This window comes from Podarcis liolepis, assembly GCF_965112155.1.
Source record: "Podarcis liolepis genome assembly, chromosome: Z".
Classification (NCBI taxonomy): domain Eukaryota; kingdom Metazoa; phylum Chordata; class Lepidosauria; order Squamata; family Lacertidae; genus Podarcis; species Podarcis liolepis.
The window spans coordinates 40,559,330-40,577,484 of NC_139570.1; the positions used below are offsets into that span (position 1 = coordinate 40,559,330).

The 18,155-nt window shown below is 39.7% G+C and overlaps 1 protein-coding gene across 14 annotated transcripts in view; it reads left to right on the forward strand.

Annotated features, from left to right (window-relative positions):
* The window catches only part of RALGPS1 (Ral GEF with PH domain and SH3 binding motif 1), a 216,892-nt gene that overhangs the window by 66,205 nt on the left and 132,532 nt on the right, over positions 1-18,155 (forward strand). For all 14 annotated transcript variants that reach the window (XM_083485893.1, XM_083485899.1, XM_083485891.1 and 11 more), the window contains exons 7-8: positions 1,856-1,945; positions 4,943-5,035. In XM_083485893.1, coding sequence (XP_083342019.1) covers positions 1,856-1,945; positions 4,943-5,035 — 183 coding nt within the window. The remainder of the gene's footprint in view (positions 1-1,855; positions 1,946-4,942; positions 5,036-18,155) is intronic.

An 18,155-nucleotide genomic window follows, 5' to 3' on the forward strand; every position in this document is an offset into this window, starting at 1 on the left:
AGGCAGGGTCTTGTCCAAAGCCCACTTAGCAGCTTCCAAAGTGTCTTGGTCCAGGCACACGTGCACTCTGTTATGCCCAGTTCTAAGCAGGATGGCCCTCTCTTTGCACACACCCCGTCCCATTTCAGTTGATGTGAACAGAGGGCAACTCTGCTTGGTCCAATTGCATGAGAGAGCTTCCTGCCTGGAGGTATCTTGTGCACCTGAACCCAGTGCTTAGCAGGATTCCACCCCTTACCAGTGGATGCAACGGAAGGAAATCCTGCTTAGTCTGGGTGTTCCTCCTGCCTTTGTTTCATCAGCTGTTTCATTGTAGATGGGTTTGCAAGAAAGCTGCTAAAAGGGGAGGGGGCTTACTTTTAGCCGCAATACTTTTGATGTGTGCTAGTGCCCCCTCCCCTAGTTTAAGTGATTTAGTAGTCAAGTTGCATCTGCTTCCTCACTCAGAGGTCTAAGTGAAATCTATACATGCATAAGCCCCACTGAGTTCAACTAAACTTAATTCTACTTTCCTGGGAGTAAGCCTCAGTAAATTCAGTAGGGCTTGCTTGTGAGTAGACATGCATTTGCCTGTACTGTTTACCAAAAAACACTTTCCCCATAATTCTCACATAGTACCCAACCTCTCATTTCAGCATAACGTGGCCAACTAATTCCTCTCCCCTTCACCCCCCCCCCACAAAAGCCCCCGCAAAAGCCCTCATCCCACCAAGCTCTCTCTTTTTATCAAAGGGAGGGAGAGAGGGCAAGCAAGCAAAGAGAATGGACTTATTGGTCAGGGGTCCCTTTACCTAAGTGGAAAGATACTGTGAAGATGAAAGAGTTTGCTGGTTAGTGTGAAGGCTTATTGTCATTTCCTATTGGTTAGGAGGGAGGAGGGAGAGAGCAAACAAAGCTGAAGACACCTTGCCTGGTAATTACCTGCAAAGTGTCTGTAAAGTATCGGTTCAGCTAAGCTACCCCTGGGAAGCTGCTAAGTCTCTACCTTTTGTTCACTGGTATATTGCCTTGTTGAAACATATATCATGATGTTATTTCAATACTTGCATTCAACGATATGGTGATTTATAGCACAGCCCTATCATATATATATAGATGTTAACTGGAGTAGAAAATAAATGATTTTATTAGTAAAGAGCAGGCATAGGCAAACTCCGGCCCTCCAGATGTTTGGGACTACAATTTCCATCATCCCTGACCACTGGTCCTGTTAGCTAGGGATGATGGGAATTGTAGTCCCAAACATTTGGCGGGCTGGAGTTTGCCTATGCCTGGTAAAGAGCAATGAAGTTACTAGGCTCAATAGAATACCAAGAAAACTTACATCATCCTTCTGTAATCCAAAACTGAACTCAGTTCAGGAAAGAAGCACATTCAGACAACTGTGCTTGGGTCACAGTAATGTTCATACCTTACTGTGCAATCACTGTGCAATCACTATGATGAATTCAGGTGGTTATTAATAACTCAGTAGGCATGACTTCTTAGAGCGGTTCTACAGGATTGTATATGATAGAGAATTACAGTGCCTTATTCTAAATAGCAATATCTTTTCATATCAACAAAGGTTCTGGTACTTACGTAGCTTGTATGAAATATCTTGCACTGGGGTTAGTTAGCTGCAACTGCCTCCTGTGGATGTTTCAACACATTCTTTCTCTAAAACAGAGAATGTCTATCTCTCTGTTCTTTTGACATAGGAATATGCTTATTTGTAGACATAGTGGTTTGCACTATTACATGCTTTGCACATCTGAGCCGGTTGTTTAAGATTCTTAAGTGGTACCAAATTTGTTTTAATTCAATGAAGCCTGCTTTTTTCATTAAATGAAAGTCAATATTTTTATTTTCATAGGTCAGTTTCTGGGTCGTACGAGAAATTTTAACAGCACAGACATTAAAAATAAGGGCAGAAATATTGAGCCATTTTGTGAAAATAGCAAAGGTAAGCTTTTTGCTTTTAAATAAAAGTCTCTCTAAATATTTTTGCCACTTCATAGCCATCTTCTGTTTCTCTTGTACTGTTGAAAAAGAAAATGTGTTCTGTAGAAACCAGGGGCAATTTAGCCAGCAGAAAAATTGTTGTTAGTTACAGTGGTACATCTGGTTACGTACTTAATTCGTTCCGGAGGTCCATTCTTAACCTGAAACTGGTCTTAACCTGAAGCACCACTTTAGCTAATGGGTGTTGCTGCTGTTGCGCCGCCACCACACAATTTCTTTTCTCATCCTGAAGCAAAGATCTTAACCCGAGGTACTATTTCTGGGTTAGCAGAGTCTGTAACCTGAAGCGTATGTAACCTGAAGCGTATGTAATCCGAGGTACCGCTGTATTACATCTATCCATATTACATCTATCCGTATATATGAACAGATAATACCTACAGTACTGTGTTGGCTACTTCTAATATGAATTCAGTCAATTAATTGTTCTCATCCACAGAGCTTTAGGCTAAGTGACATTTTGCCAAACACAAAATCCCAGGGTAAATTTACTCAGTACCTTAATAGAAGTGCTTATGAACATTTCAAGTTCTCGAAAATATTGAGTAAACTACTTATTTTGTATTGAGGTATCTTGGAATTACATACAAGGTAAAAGAAAATTCAAAATCTAGCTTTTTGACCAGTAAATTGCAGTTGAGAAACTCATGTGATTCTGCCCACACATTAGGTGTTCAGTTTTTAGGAGTGATTTGTGTTTACAGTAGAACACTTTATTAAATTAAAGAGGCACTTTAAGAAAGTGGCAAGGAAAAAAACCTAATTAATATAAGTAAACAAGAGTTTGGATGAGAGTCTGCTGCATAACTAGCACCATGAAAAGCAGTATATCACTGCAAGCTGAGCCAACACTCTGTAGCCATATGTCAAATCCGACTATTTCCTCATATTTTACTTACCTCCTCTCCCCTTCCTGTTTCATTATTGGCTTTGTAATCATTCTAATCATCTCATCTCAATTTCACTCTTGTCTTTGGAGACATATTTCAAACCAGCACCTGCCTTCTAGCTCAGACTTAGACTCATCACATGTTCCTCCCACCTGTGGAGGCTGTTAATCAAGTAATGTATGTAACGTATCAAGTAACATTTCCAGATAAGGAAACAGCCTCAGAATCAAGATCCAGAGAAAAACAAATCCAGATATGCTTTGGAACAGGGAACAGTCCCTTTTGAGCAGTTTTCTTTGCCTATACAATGAACAACTGAGGATTGCAAAGACAGTGTAGAAATTTCCCATACTCCCCTGCAGGAGGTAAACTGAATGACATATTTGGCTAAGCCAGTGATATTCATCAACTCTTCCACTTTAAAAGTGCAAAATCCATTTGAGAAGACAGCGAACAAATCAGTCAATCCTAGCGCTTATGCATGCTACCTAGACAACAGAATCTAGCACTTTCCCCTTCGTCTCCTGCCCAAGTAATGATTATCCTTTTATATTTTTGTAAATGACCTGAAATGTTTTAAGGAATGCCCCAATTCCTAGCCAAAGTAATCTGAGAGAGATGTAAAATCAGAATTCTGTCTTACTTCCTAGACTAACATTTAATGTTAGTTTTAATTAACCCACATTAGCATGGGGAATGGCAACTTCATCTTTTTAAAGACCTTCTTGCACTCTTGGAACTTGTAACAGATTGATTGGTCTGTGTCACAAGGACCAATGCCTTGCATGCCCACCTTTCCCCAGGTCCAAGCTGGGGAAGACTGAAATCACCTGGGAGATTTGCCAGCTATAGGATAATTGATAATTTTTGTTCCCATTTCTTTTATTCTCTGAAAATATAAGTTTGAATTAATATCATTTAAAAAGACTTAGAAATGTGTTATTTTGAATTCCAGGTGCTCTGATTTTATTATCAGTTGCACTAATATCCCTCTGATGTTTATCAATTGTGCTAATATGCCTACCAATATGCTTAAATACTGTTGTATATGCTACTTGGATAGTGATATTTTAATTTGCTAGGGGTGTGCTAAATCTCTGAAGAGAAATTGATCAGATCCAAATGCTAGCAGGCTAAAAGTAAACTCTGAATAGCCATTTGGAGTGATGGCAAGAAATTATTATCATTTGTATGACTTCTCTTTTTGTTTTTAAAAACATTTTTTGATGAGTGATAACCCTAAGAATGCAAAACTAAGAAGTTGGTAAAACGTCTCTGCTTCATCCCCAGACTCCTTATATTTATGAAGTAAGATTCCCCACCACAGCCCAACCATGTAAGGAAGCTCTCAGATCTATGGGAATATGATAAACTTTAGTAACAGTGGAGGGGAAGGCCCTTCTGTGTTAGAGAATAAGTTTGTCGTAAGCCAGTCCAGAAGTAACTTCGATCTATTGAGTTAAGACCCCCCATCCATGCCTCACCAGCTAAATCAGAATATTTGCTCATCTGTTTTCACACACCCAAATCAAAACCCCTTTTAAGTGAATAGGGCAAAGACTTTCACGAAGGAGACCAGACATTTTGTAAAGCAACAAACAAACGCAAGAGCCATTCCATATATAGTGAATATCGCTTATTACTCAGTTTTGTTTATCTAACACATTGCCCACTTTGAAGGGAGGAGGCGAACCTATTGGCTTCAGGTTTATATTTCTGAATTGCACAGTAAGTTGTTATTCTCTGTATAGCAAAAAAGTTCCTAATGAGTGTTGTGCGTGCTGAATTTTGTAATTTGCTTATTACTTACTTGCATTATAAGCATTAAAAGTGAACACTAAGTAATAGCGCAATCTGTTTCCTTTGCATCTGGTCTTTACATTTTGTAGTTTCATGTCACAATGCATTCAATTCTTTTGTATGTTCTATATTTTACAATATTAAGAGTGAGGTCTTGGAACATATTTTATTTTGTTGAATGAGCTAGGACATTCCAACCCCATATGGAAAACTGATGGGTTTTTGGCCTGTTTTTCCTCCCTCCTCAGAAACTTCTAGAACTGAACAACCTTCATTCCCTCATGTCTGTGGTATCAGCTCTGCAAAGCGCACCTATTTTCAGACTGACAAAAACCTGGGCAGTAAGTTGTTGTGGACTTTATTTTGTATACTCCCCTCTCTCAATCTCTGAGGTACTATATGCATAAAATTGACTACATGTTAAATTCAAAAAATTATGGTACTGTTCTGTAATGCAGACCATTTGAATGGCCTAAAAAACAATTCATTAAAGCTTAGTTTCCTGTTTATTCTGTACTAGTATGTTTGCTATGCATTATTTCATGGAGCTTGGAAGGGAGAAGAGGTGAAGTTTTGATAACCATGACTGGAAGTTGGCCAGCCCCCAGAGAGTGATAGAAGCTGGTGGATTATCAAAAGATTCGAGAAATTTTCCAGAAAGCATGTCTGGTGCTCTTTTCAAGACCCTAGCCTTGCAAGATGGACAGGGCCATCAACACAATCACTTATAAATACCCTGGACTTCCATGTGGCAGCCAGGTGGCTCCTTGATTTTCTCAGGAGCTCCAGTCAACGAAGTGGGCCATCCCAACGGCTAGAGCAGATGTGGCTTAAGTATTGTTGTGGATTTGTCTCAATATAGGCAGTAGAGGCATCTTCTTAGCTTCCACTGTGTATTCAGTAAACCACCCAGCAGAGCTGTTTCAAATTGTTGTAGCCTCAGGATTTGGGCAGGACCTTTGCACTGGTGATGACAACTACACGCCCTCTCGATCCCTGCTCATTATGGTTGATAACACTGTGTGAGGGAGTTGGTGCTGCTCTCCCTCCAGATTAGGCCCTCCATGGACCCTGAGATTTTAGAAAACTATTACCCAGTCTCCAGGGTGTTCAAGAAAGCAGTTGCCAATTTGCTAGTCAGCTGCAGATATGTTTGGGAGAAGCAAATTACAGGTTATCAAGATACCGGTAGGTGGGCCTTGACCCATTTCAGTCTAGTTTAACACCCAGGTTTAGCACCAGAACAGCCTTGGTCACCCCGATTGATGGGGTGGAATCAACCCTGTTGCTTCTCCTTGATTTCTCGGCAGCTTTTGACAGATTCACTATAGTATCCTTCTGGAACAACAGGATTGGGAGTTGGGGGCACTGTATTAGAGAGGTTCTGCTACCTACAGGGTCACTACCAGAAAGTAATACTAGGGGACTATTGACATAGGCTCCTATGACAGGAGCCTATTCTGTCTCCTGTGCTATTCAACATCTATGTGAAACATTTGGGAGTTACCATTTGGGGATTTGGAGCATGGTGCTGCTCTGTTTTCCCTTTCCTTCTGAATGAGAGGCTAGAAACGGTGATGGCCTGAGTGGGGTCAATAAATTGAGATGAATCCTAATGAGATGAAAGTGCTGTGGGTGAGTGGTTTTCATGTGCAGGATTTAGGTGGGTTTCCTGCTCTGGGAGCATTTTCATTCCCACTGGGGGATGTTCTTGGATTTTAATAGTCTGGGGATGTTCCTGGATTTCTGTCACCAGAGTCTGAGGTGGCCTCTGTAATCAGGTTTGTGTATGCCCTGCTTATGCTGTTTCACCAGCTACAGCTGTTGCTGGACTGGGATAGACTGTCACCAGTAGTCTATGCTATAGTGACTTGTTTGTCAGAACTACTGCAACATATTCTGTGATGGACTGCCTTGAAGATGGTCTGGAAATGCAGCATGTGACTGCCAGGATGATAAGCCTAATGAGACTAGGTGTCACCAATTTTGAAAGTGCAGGATGCTGCCAGTGTAAGATTCTGGGCCCAATTAAGAGTGTTTGTACTAGTAAGCCCTAAACTAGCTTATTATCCCTAAACAGTACTTAAAAGTTTACCTCTCACAATATCAACTATCCCAGATCTTACAGTTGTCAGGAGACGCTATGATGGTGGTGCCACTGGTAGGTGTTGCCCAGCTGGAGCTGGCCTGAAACAGAGCCTCTTCAATAGTGATTCCTCACTTATGGAATGCCATCTCTGATTAGTTGTGTTTCCTTCCCTCATTATTAACATTTAGATGTTGTTTTAAATCTTCCTTTTCACCCAGGCATTTGTTGGCTGAAATAGATTGTTCCTGCCAACCTTGAGATTGTTTATCTTTGAGAATATAGATTGGTTTTTTAAAAACAAAATAAAATAAATTGTATTGTGTTTGTTGTTTACCGTCCCAGGCAGCTTTGGCCAGAATAAATACATACAGTTGGTGACCATTTTGCATGAGGGTTTCATTCCTGGCCACTGTGCACATCAGCGGAGCATGTATAAGCACCCCCCGTTCTGCTCTGCCCCCGTTCCACCCTTTTAGTGACCTGTTTAGTAACATTTTCAGGTCACTTCCAGGTTTGGCACCTTGCATGCATGCACAATTGTGCATTGTTCAGATGCACATTAATTGGTCATTGCCTGTAATAAGTAAATAAGAGAAGCCAGTACTGTACAGTAGTTGTTCTCAATGTATATTGGAATGAGACCATGTGACTTTCTTCCTCTTCAAGATCTCACTTTTGCATTGTACTCAGTCCTGCCAGAGGTGTTCAGTTACAAATCTCAGCAAAAACTGGAGCAATTTCAGTTATTCCAAGATTTATTAGAGGGGTTTATTAAAGTGGTTTATATGCTGTAGTTATCATTTGTGCTATAGTAATAAGATTGTATTTTGTCTATTTAAGGCAATTACTGTATGCCATTTAATGAGAGTACAACACTGACATTTTAAGAGACCAAATCAGTGCTATTCTCTTTTTCATTGATCTTCTTCCTGTAGGTTTTGCATTGTTTGAATGAATGTCTGTTCAATTTCACCCATATTTTCCACTAAACATTATTCATGGGCTCTTAGCCTTGCGGGGAGGGAAATTAGGTAGGATTGTATTTAGTTACAAAATCTTTCTACATCTTTCCTATACTAGGCTAATTTAAAGGGGTAAAATATGTCTGTTATGTATATTTTTTAAGTATTGTGAGCTATTCATCATCATTTTCATCTACAGTAGTGATGTCCAAACTGTTTTGGGACTACAACTTCCATCATCCCTAGCTAACAGGACCAGTGGTCAGCGATGATGGGAATTGTAGTCCCAAAACAGCTGGAGGGCCAAGTTTGGCCATCACTTTATCTACAGTGTCAGAATGGATGAGTTGATGGGAAATGCTTTTGCAAGTACCGGCACTTGGTCTGTAAAAGGCCCACTAACCTTCTTCCTGATATTAAGATTCAGAAACAAAAGTTGCTTTGGCAAAAATTCAAAGTAACTAAAACAGTTCAAAAATGGTTCAAACAGTGAGAAGCATGAAATAGCAAACACCATTCCCATTTCTTGCAATTGTTTAACATTTTACTGGTTGCAATTTAGCTACGTTTTCTCAGCAGCAAATCCTTTATGAGTTGAGGTGATGTGATGTCGTGGGAGTGTGAATAGGTGGGAGAGAGACTTTTATATGTAATGGCTGGGCTCCAAAAACAGCAGACCCACCACTTCAAAAATATGGGGGGACGGGGATAAGTTAAAGAATCCATTGAACATACAATATTAATCTCATAGTGCCTTGGATCCTGACTGATATCTTCCTCTATCTCCTTTTTTAAAGTGTACATTCAACCTTTGGGCTTTTTCTTTTCTTCTTTCTTTTTTGAAACTTGATTTAGTAAATTTTTACACTGGTTATTGTCAAGATAATGATGAGACGTTAGGGAGGATCCAGTCATGTCTGTTTGTCAGTCCCAAGATGTTGAAACTTTATAAGCAACTTTAATTATAAGCAAAAGGCTACAAAGAGGTAGTAAAGAAGATAGGTCCCTGGACCAGTGAACAAATCAGCCGCAACCTATTACTTGATGATATGTTGCCAGTGTGGCTTTTGGGTTCTGAACAGACCTCCCAGTATTGGAAGATATCTAGTAGCTTTTACATATTATCTTCCTTATGATTGTTTACATTTTGTACCGATTGTCTAAAATAAAACTAGGAACAATAGTCCCCTTAGAATCTAGAAATCCAACTTTTGTGCACATAGAGATGCCTCCCCCCCCCACTTATGTTTTAGGAAATGAGTCTATTTCCATTGGAAAACTCATGTTTTCATTATCCACCACAAAAATAATATTTGCCTTTATATGTCTAATGTTTGATTTAGCCCAATTTCACAGTTTAATGATCAGTGTTGTTTTGTGGATTCTGTATGTGCGTATGGATCTATATCCACAAAGCAGGAAATGGCACTTGGGTTGCTATGTATGTATCTGTAGTTTTTTTTGGATTCTAAGCTATTTGCACTGGATATCCTACTAACAATTTTCCTGTTTATATAGTAGTCAGTCTTCTGTCAAATATATTTGGATACATTTCTTCTTTGTATTAAAGGCAGAGTTGGAGGTGGCTGTAACAGTTCCAAGTGATTACCAAAATGAATAGAGCCAATGACCTTTTGGATGAAAACACTGTTAGTTTTGGACTGAAGTGCAAGATTCAGAAGCCTGTGGTGGTGCTGGGGAGAATCTGCTTGAATGAGTGTTTTAAAACGTGTAGCCTGAAAAGAACAACTGTACTTTCAAACAAAGCAAACTTATTTCTAAAAGGATTGTCATTGTGGGACAAAGTTGTGAACTGATGCCCTCTGCTTTGTATATGATGAATAATATATTACAACCTGAATCATTCTAGATCTGAAACAAAATATAACACCAATGGGACCCTTGGAAAAGCGTTGTTTCACATTTTTGCTTTTTAAAACCAGCTTTTAAGGTTCACTTTAAAATATTTACTGTACAATGCTACTTTAAATCAACTGCAATTTAAGACCAGTTGAATTTACTTGCAGGCAAATGTGTATAGGATTTGAGGTTAAAGTTATTGTTGGTGAATTGTTTACAATTTTTTCTATTCCTCCAGTTTAGTTGCATCCATAATTTGAGAGTAATTTGGGAAATCTAAATTTTCTTCTTAACCCAAGAAATGCTGTTTAAATAAATGCATTATCCACTCTAGTATGGCCATACTCTTGATTGATAAGCTCCCTCTGTTTGTAGAAGAATTGAAGGCATCATTTCAGAGAATCAATAAATGCTTGTATTGGGTAGGTGTATGCTGCTCTACTCCAAAATTATGTGATAATAAGTCTCTATTCTGCTGGTTCTAGAGGACTCTCTTGTGGGCACTGGTCATGTGCAAATATCCTCTAATCATGTGATAAGCTTTAGGCAGTTCGGCCTACAATGGTACCTTGGTTTATGAACTTAATCTGTTCCGGAAGTCCGTCCTTAAACCAAAACCGTTTTTAAACCAAGGCACGCTTTCCCTAATGAGGCCTCCCGCCGCTGGTGACCTTCCACTGTTCGGCTTCTGTTCTTAGACCGAAGTAAAGTTCATACTACTTCTGGTTTTGCAGAATTCGTAAGCCGAATAGTTCGTAAGCAGGGCTGTTCTTAAACCAAGGTACCATTGTACTGCCTTGCTCTCTCAGAAAGAGATGTGAGAGCTTAGAAAGGGAAAAGAATGTTACATGTAAATTATCACTTTTTTAAGGGATGCAGCCCAACCTGGAGACTTTTCTTGATGGAGCTTCTGTGCACATGAGCATTTTATATATGTGGCCACTTCCATGTGTACACTGAACACTGAAATAACTAGAGCTGCTGCATGACACAAGCAAATCCTGTAAGGGTGTAGAATGGAGTGTTAACTGTTGCAACAGACCAATTTATAAATTGTTACTTTACATCCTTATTGTAGGTATCTCAATGTTGCAGGTGGGCACATTCATTCAGAGTTTGTGGTTCAGTGCAGTAGTTTGATATTAAGAAAAGCATATGGTGCTTTACAAACCTTTCTTTAATTATTGTTTCACAATATTTAACTGACCAAGAGATGAGTGGATCTTCCTGTTCTTTAAACTCACAAAAAGTCTAAATACATCCTTGTTCCGCTTTGCTATTAGCCAGAAAAGAGGTGTGTTAAGAGAGAATTGGGAGCAATTCTGATTTCACTAATGTTTTATACACATTTTATGTCTCTAAGTATTTTCTCAGAACAGGAAAAAATATACTAGATATATACTAGAGGAAGGTTTCAGTTCATAGCAGTCAACACATTGATATTATGGCATTAAGTTTTACGATTCTGAGAATTATTTTCAAAAAAGAATATAAAGTAAGCAGGGAAAGCTTTCCTTGAAACTAATTCAGTAGCAGTTTGCACATATTAGTGCTTGTAAGATGCTTCATTGAGGGATTTCCTCAAAAAAGGTATAAATTATAAAATGAAAAATAAAATAAAAATGGCAGTTTGTAGACATTGGGGGCAGTGTGGGAGTCCATGATTCAGATTTCCCCATACTTTCCTTTAGCAGTGCTGGATAGCTGTACAACTAGAGCACACACAGAATAGTGCAGAGAAGCAGAAATGGCAGCTCCAACATGAACTTTCCTGATTTTTTGAGAGGTGCTCTCTTGTCATTTTTATTGTGTTGTTGGTCTGTTGGAAACAGTGGTAGTTAGAAAACAGTGGTAGTCAGCCTTCATATGAGGCTAATGTTAATGCAGAATTTAAAAAGAAAACTTAGGTCTTTTTACAGCTAGTTGCTAATGAGAGAGTAGAGCTTTGTGTAGTTTATGCTGCTGAGTCAACAAAGTTTTGGCACCACACTTAATTGGGTGAGTGGCATCTGGCAGTTTTAAGAAGTTGGGAATCAACCTCTGGTATAGATGGGCCCTTTGTTCAGGCAGTTTAAGATGACTGTTCTCTTCCCTTTGGACAGATTCGTTCATACTGAGGTTTAGCAGCTGTCTAGTCTTTGTCATCTCAAGTAACCCCTTGTGACAATATATGTGTTTCCTGTCAATCATAAAGGCAAATATCCTAGTCATGCAGATCTGCCATTGCACAATTTTCTTCAATCTACAGTGGCAATATTTACAGCTGTTGTTACAGTGAAGTCAAGGGTTGCTCAATATTTCAGCAAGCAAAGTAAATACATTCCTTAAATGAATAATTTCTGTACAAACCTATGTTGTTTAACATTTTTTAAAGGAAGGAAGGAAGGAACCAGAAGGGAAGGCAATATACATGCAATTATATTGAGGGCTTTTCTGTTTTCTAAGAAAATGATTTTTAAAAAATAATTATTTATTGGAAACATTTTGTGCATTTTAATTTTAAATATCAAAAAGCAAGCAGTTTTTGCTGAGGTTTGTAACTGAACACCTCTGGCAGGACTGAGTACAATTCTAAAATTTATACACCAGAATAAAAAGCCAAGGTTACCATATAAAGCATTATATCAACCAGCCAAAGGAGGTGGCATGGCAGTACCTAATATCATGTGGTACTATGCAGCAGCCCATCTACATAGCATTTTTCTGGTAATTCAAGGAGCTCAACAAATAGCTTGGCTAAATATGGAAAACCCAAATGATCAGAATTCAATAAGAGGGGACCCATTTTGGTGAATTAATAAAATTTTATAATAATAATAATAATAATAATAATAATAATAATAATAATAACAACAAAGATGAAAAATACACTAAAATGTCACATATTAACAAAGATGAAAAATACACTAAAATGTCACATATTAAAAACTTCCCTGAACAGGGCTGCCTTCAGATGTCTTCTGAATGTCAGGTAGTTGTTTATCGCTTTGACATCTGATGGGAGATAGAGATAGAAATATAGAGATAGATAATAGAAATATAGAGATATTGAGATAGAAAACCCCTTTTTATTATATAATCTAAAAGTTTGGAAGAAATGGTTCCCAAGGGTGGCCTCTCAGCCTTCTCCTGTAATACCATTGGCATTTCACCCTACTTTCTATAACAGAGACAGAGCATCCCCTTTGAAAAATGGGAAAATGTGGGCCTGTTTTGGCTTAAAGACTTTTACAAAGAAAACACCCCTTTGTCTGGATTAATACTATAAGAATTGGTTCAAAACTTGTGACTTGTGAATAATAATAATATCTTTCTTACTTTATAAAAACCAAATAACACAGATATTGCAAAAGTAATGTCATTTTACATCTTATAGTATTATAATGTAAAGTTATCACTGTGGAACAAATCAGTATGATATTGTTTGTATGTTTCATTTAGGCCTATCTGTGTATTGGTTTACAACTGAATTGCATAAAAAAAAACCTCTCAACTGACATCAAAATGTCATTTTCTTTGCTGAAACCTTTTATTAAGAAATAATAAATTAAATATTGGATTTTCTGCGAAAGGTGAAGTGCGTGAGGAATTAAATGGGTGGAGGGGGGTTGGAGGAGAGGAGGAAAGAACAGCTAATTTGTCCTTGGCTAGGGGATGCAATCTGGATGGTTCTGCCAGGGGCACAAGATCACCTAGCTATGGCTCTGGACTGGGGGAGTGTCAAATTTTGGCTTCACTCCCCCCACTGCACACAATAAGGCAGTATGTCCCACAGGTTCTGTGTTGAAGTACTCTGGTGGCCCATTTGCTATGAAAAGTTGGGCCACCCTGCTCTAAGGGGAGCCCAGGATGGCCATACAACATCAGAGTTAATAATACAAAAATGAAAATGTCAAAGAATAAAATTCTGCCATGTGCAGTAGTAACCATTTCTGCTAAAAACCATGGAACTGAGCAGCAGTCCCACAATGCTACTCTTTGGTAGCAACCTTGCAGGTAGGTGTGGAGTTAGTTTAATACAGTTGCAACCCTCTGGGTTGCTCCAGATTGACACCATGTTTAATGGTGTGAAAAGCCGCAGAGAGATCTAGGAGAATCAACAGGATTGAACTCCCTCTGTCTCCTGATAAAACTTCTCAGTCAGGATAATCAATGCTGTTTTGGTGTCAAAACCAGATCTGAAGCCAGATTGAAATGGGTACAGATAGGCTGCTTCTTCCAGGCACACCTGCAGCTTGCTGGCCACTACTCTTGATGATGTTGCCCAAGAAGGGAATGTTTGAGAGTGGGCATCAGTAGACTGGGACCAGGGATTTGTCTATTCAGGAGGGGTTGTGCCACTACTTTCGTAGTGGAGGGTGTTACTCTGCCTGTAGTGAATCACTTCCTGGACCCATGCTGTCTCTCCCTGCTAGATATTACCAGCTGTGAAAGGGTCAAGGAAGCATCTTCTCTACATTCTCAGGCTACAGTAACTGAGACTAATTCTATAGTCTCTGACCAGATGGTGCTCTGTTGGCCTCCAATAGACCTGCAGTAGCTGTGGCACCACCAAGTCTGGAAGGAGTAGGAGGATTTTTGACCTCACAGAAGACGGCTGCATAGTTGCTTGTTTCTGAAACTGAGCTGGACTAAACCAACTGCTTCATGGCATGAAGCAGCTCTTATGGGCACTTCACCAAGGACTCAGTGGATGCCTTTGCTGCCACCACCCCATGCTAGGTGCAATTATGCACTCTTAACTATGTTTGGTCATTTTTGTAGCGAAACCTATGCTACCTACACTCTAACCATTGGTCGGCCTGCTTTACTGTCTGGAGCTCTTCAGGAAGCTAAGGTACCTTCCGAATTCCATGAAATCAATGGTAGCACTTTTGAATAATTGTTTTTGCTTGGTGTCTCCATCTTGCCATTCTACAGCAAGACTAGGGCCTCAACAGGTGTGTGAGCCATATTGCCAGGAATGTCATCCATGCCATTACCCTGGGCTTATGCCCCTTATTTGAGGGATGAGGCCAGAATGAGAGAGGGGATTGTCCTCTGAGCCAGTGGGGGGAAAGAAAACTGGAAGCATTTCTGCAAGATGAACCCATGGTACTACTACCTCTCCATTCAAGGAAGTTGTATTATCCTCTTCTGACATGGAACTGCAGTCTTCACTCTCCTTTGGGGCCCACTACAGGTAAAGCAAGGGACGCGGGTGGCACTGTGGTCTAAACCACAGAGCCTAGGGCTTGCCGATCAGAAGGTTGGCAGTTCAAATCCCCATGATGGGCTGAGCTCCCGTTGCTCGGTCCCTGCTCCTGCCAACCTAGCAGTTCGAAAGCACGTCAAAGTGCAAGTAGATAAATAGGTACCGCTCCAGCGGGAAGGTAAAACGGCATTTCTGTGCGCTGCTCTGGTTCGCCAGAAGCTGCTTAGTTATGCTGGCCACATGACCTGGAAGCTGTCTGCGGATAAACACCGGCTCCCTCAGCCAATAAAGCGAGATGAGTGCGCAACCCCAGAGTCATCCACAACTGGACTTAACGGTCAGGGGTCCCTTTACCTTTATCTTTACAGGTAATGCAATTCCTCTCCCTGCTGGGGTATAATTCACAGCTATCTGAACATCACCATGGAGTGATCCTTCCATGAATACCCCCTCCAACCATTGGATCACTCCCAATCCACTCTGTAGCAAATACTAGGTTACTTTGCTCCCTCTTCTCCTGTAGCTGACTTATAACTGATAAAGAAGAAATAACTATTTATGTGTGCTTGAGAATTAGGAGACACTGGACATGTAGCTACTCTTACGAGAAGAGAAATTCTAAAGTGTAGTTCATGAAGTGACAGATGGTGTTTGGTCAAGTCAAACACCACTAATCAAATACCATAGATACCATAGATGTTCACATTTAAATAAGTAAATCAAGGCTGCACACTTCTCAGAAATGCTCCAGATTTCTATGAAAGGGGACTGATACATTTTGTTAAGAGATGGCTAGTACAGTAGCTTGTTCATTAGGCATAGGAAACACATGAATAGTCTTTAGTGTGGTGTCTGTATGGAAAGGAAGGCAAACCAGATTAGCGGGAGGAGATTTATGTTTGTATATTAAAGAGTTTGACCAAACTGCGGGAGGCAGTGGAAGACAGAAGTGCCTGGCGTGCTCTGGTCCATGGGGTCACAAAGAGTCGGACACGACTAAAGGACTAAACAACAACATTAAAGAGTTCAGCTTACTGCGTTATATCCTCACAATAATCATGAGATAGTTACTGGTCTAAGGTGGTTGAATGAACTTCATAGGCAGGAATGGATTTGAATGCAGCCTCCCCAGTCCATATTCACTGCACCAAGAGAAATTAACACTGAGAAAAGATGGGTGATTATCATTTTGTTGCTGAATCATGTAGAGGGGAAGGTATAACTGATGTTTCATGCTTGGATTAGATTTAGTCATGGACTGGTTTTGCTGCAGCTCCAAAAGTACAAATCAAATTGCAGAGTCTACAGCCACAAAGAATTAACTGATATTATCAGAATTACATTTAGATTCATAGCAAGCTGAGTTCTAAGCCCGGTGGTGTTAGTCACTGTCTCAGCCTCCATTATTTAAAATGAAAATCTTACATTTCTGACTTACATGGTAGATATAGATAAATGAGCTATGGGCTGCAAAATTGTCTGTTTGTTAAGGATCGAGAGCTAGAGCACTAGTACTAATGTAAGAAACACATGTATCCAGCTATAGCGCTGAGAGCTGCTCCTTGGTAAAAGCCATTATATGGTACTGGTATGCTGCTCAGATTTCTGCATTATGGGGCAGATGTAGCTGTGGGTTGGGTGGGGGTGGAGCAAGGAGGTGAGCAATCTTGTAGCACAGAATCTTGAAAGTTTCCTGCCCTAAAAGTCAGGATATGAAAATAAAACATAACTCCACTAAATCCTAAGGGTAGAAAGGCAAGAGACAGAGATGGACTGCCTCATAGGATGGTTGTTTGTTTATTTGTTTTGCTAACTCTGAAACCTAGCTCTTACTGTGCCCTTTTGGCAATAAAGTTTAGCATGTGGGAAAGAAACCAGAACAGGTATATATCATAGTTCTCCCACCTCCCATCATGCTCACCTTGTGCCTTGGATCCCAGGAGCTTGGAGGAAAATGATGAAGCTGCCTATAATTATTTGGTATTGCACCACCAGATCCTGTGACAGTAATCTGCATGGTTTGATTTTCCTGCTGTCACTATAAGTGATGCCCTTACAAGTGACGCCCTGTTTCATATTGTCAAATATATTGATATTGTTTCCTACTGGCTATCCACTAAACAGGAGAAATTTTTTCAGAACCTCGCCAGTCATGGCATGAGCAGCTTCCACATCTCCAACCCTCCAAATATCTGGACAGTGTGGGGCACCAGGCAGTGCTGCCTTCTAGTTGATAGGTAAAGGAGACCCAGGACTCTAAGTTGCTCTTTTAAGAAACACGCTTGACTGGGAGGTCACTCCTGATACTGCTCACATGCCTAAGCACGTGAACTATATAGAAAACTGGGCTTAAGAACCAACATTTCTGAATTATTCAAGCCATGAATTTGACAAAGTGTTAGGAGGAAAAGCCAAACCAGTTTGATAGCAGTTTTTGGAAGGAGTTTACAGCACGGCAAAGGCTTGTCCCAGTTAACAGTTGATGATCGGAAACATTCCATTCTTATGACATGTTATTTTTTTGAGAGGATATATGCGTCCAACTATAATAAGATGGAGCCCTTTTCTTTAACATCTGGAGTCTAGTGAATAATGGTATTAATTATAAAGAATAAAGAGTTAATAGCAAATTCTGCACAACAGAGATTTTAACTTTTTCCATAGAGTTTGTTTATTGTATTTTGGCTTGTAGAAGTGAATACTTGTGGAAAATGTGCATAGTGACATAAGCAGTAAATTAGAATATTATACTGCTCGGATTTTAGGTACTGTACTAGAAATCTGCCATCAACCTTTGGCAGTCATTTCATATCCATGCAGAGTTTAGTTCCTCCTCCCTGATCCCCTTGCTGTCTTAGTTCTTTTGCCTCCACTGCTGCATTCCCTCTATCAGTCCAGGTTTTTGTTGCTGATGCTTTGTCCTTGAACAGTTAGAAAGCTTATGGACATTTTTCTTGAGTTATCCCCTCTACTATAAAGTTACATCTAGAAACCCAGTGAACTTGATAAAATATATTAAACACTCACCAATTCAATACAAATTGAGCATTTATTAGCTAACATGGATGAACCCTTACCAGAAGGGCTTCATCTGTCGTTGTGGCTGTGTGCATCCAGTAGAAATATATATTTAAAATAAAGGTTTTGTACTGTGTTTAAACATGAATGTATACCTTTATCAGTGGGCAAAACATACAGTTTCATTATAGCTTGCATTCTGAACCAATGTCCTTAAACATTCCATGACATTAAAGCAGTTCAGCCAACAAAGTCGTGGAGGGATTAGGCTATCAATGCCTAGTAGTGATAATGGCTGTATTATATTCCATATCATAGTCAATATGCTTATGAATACC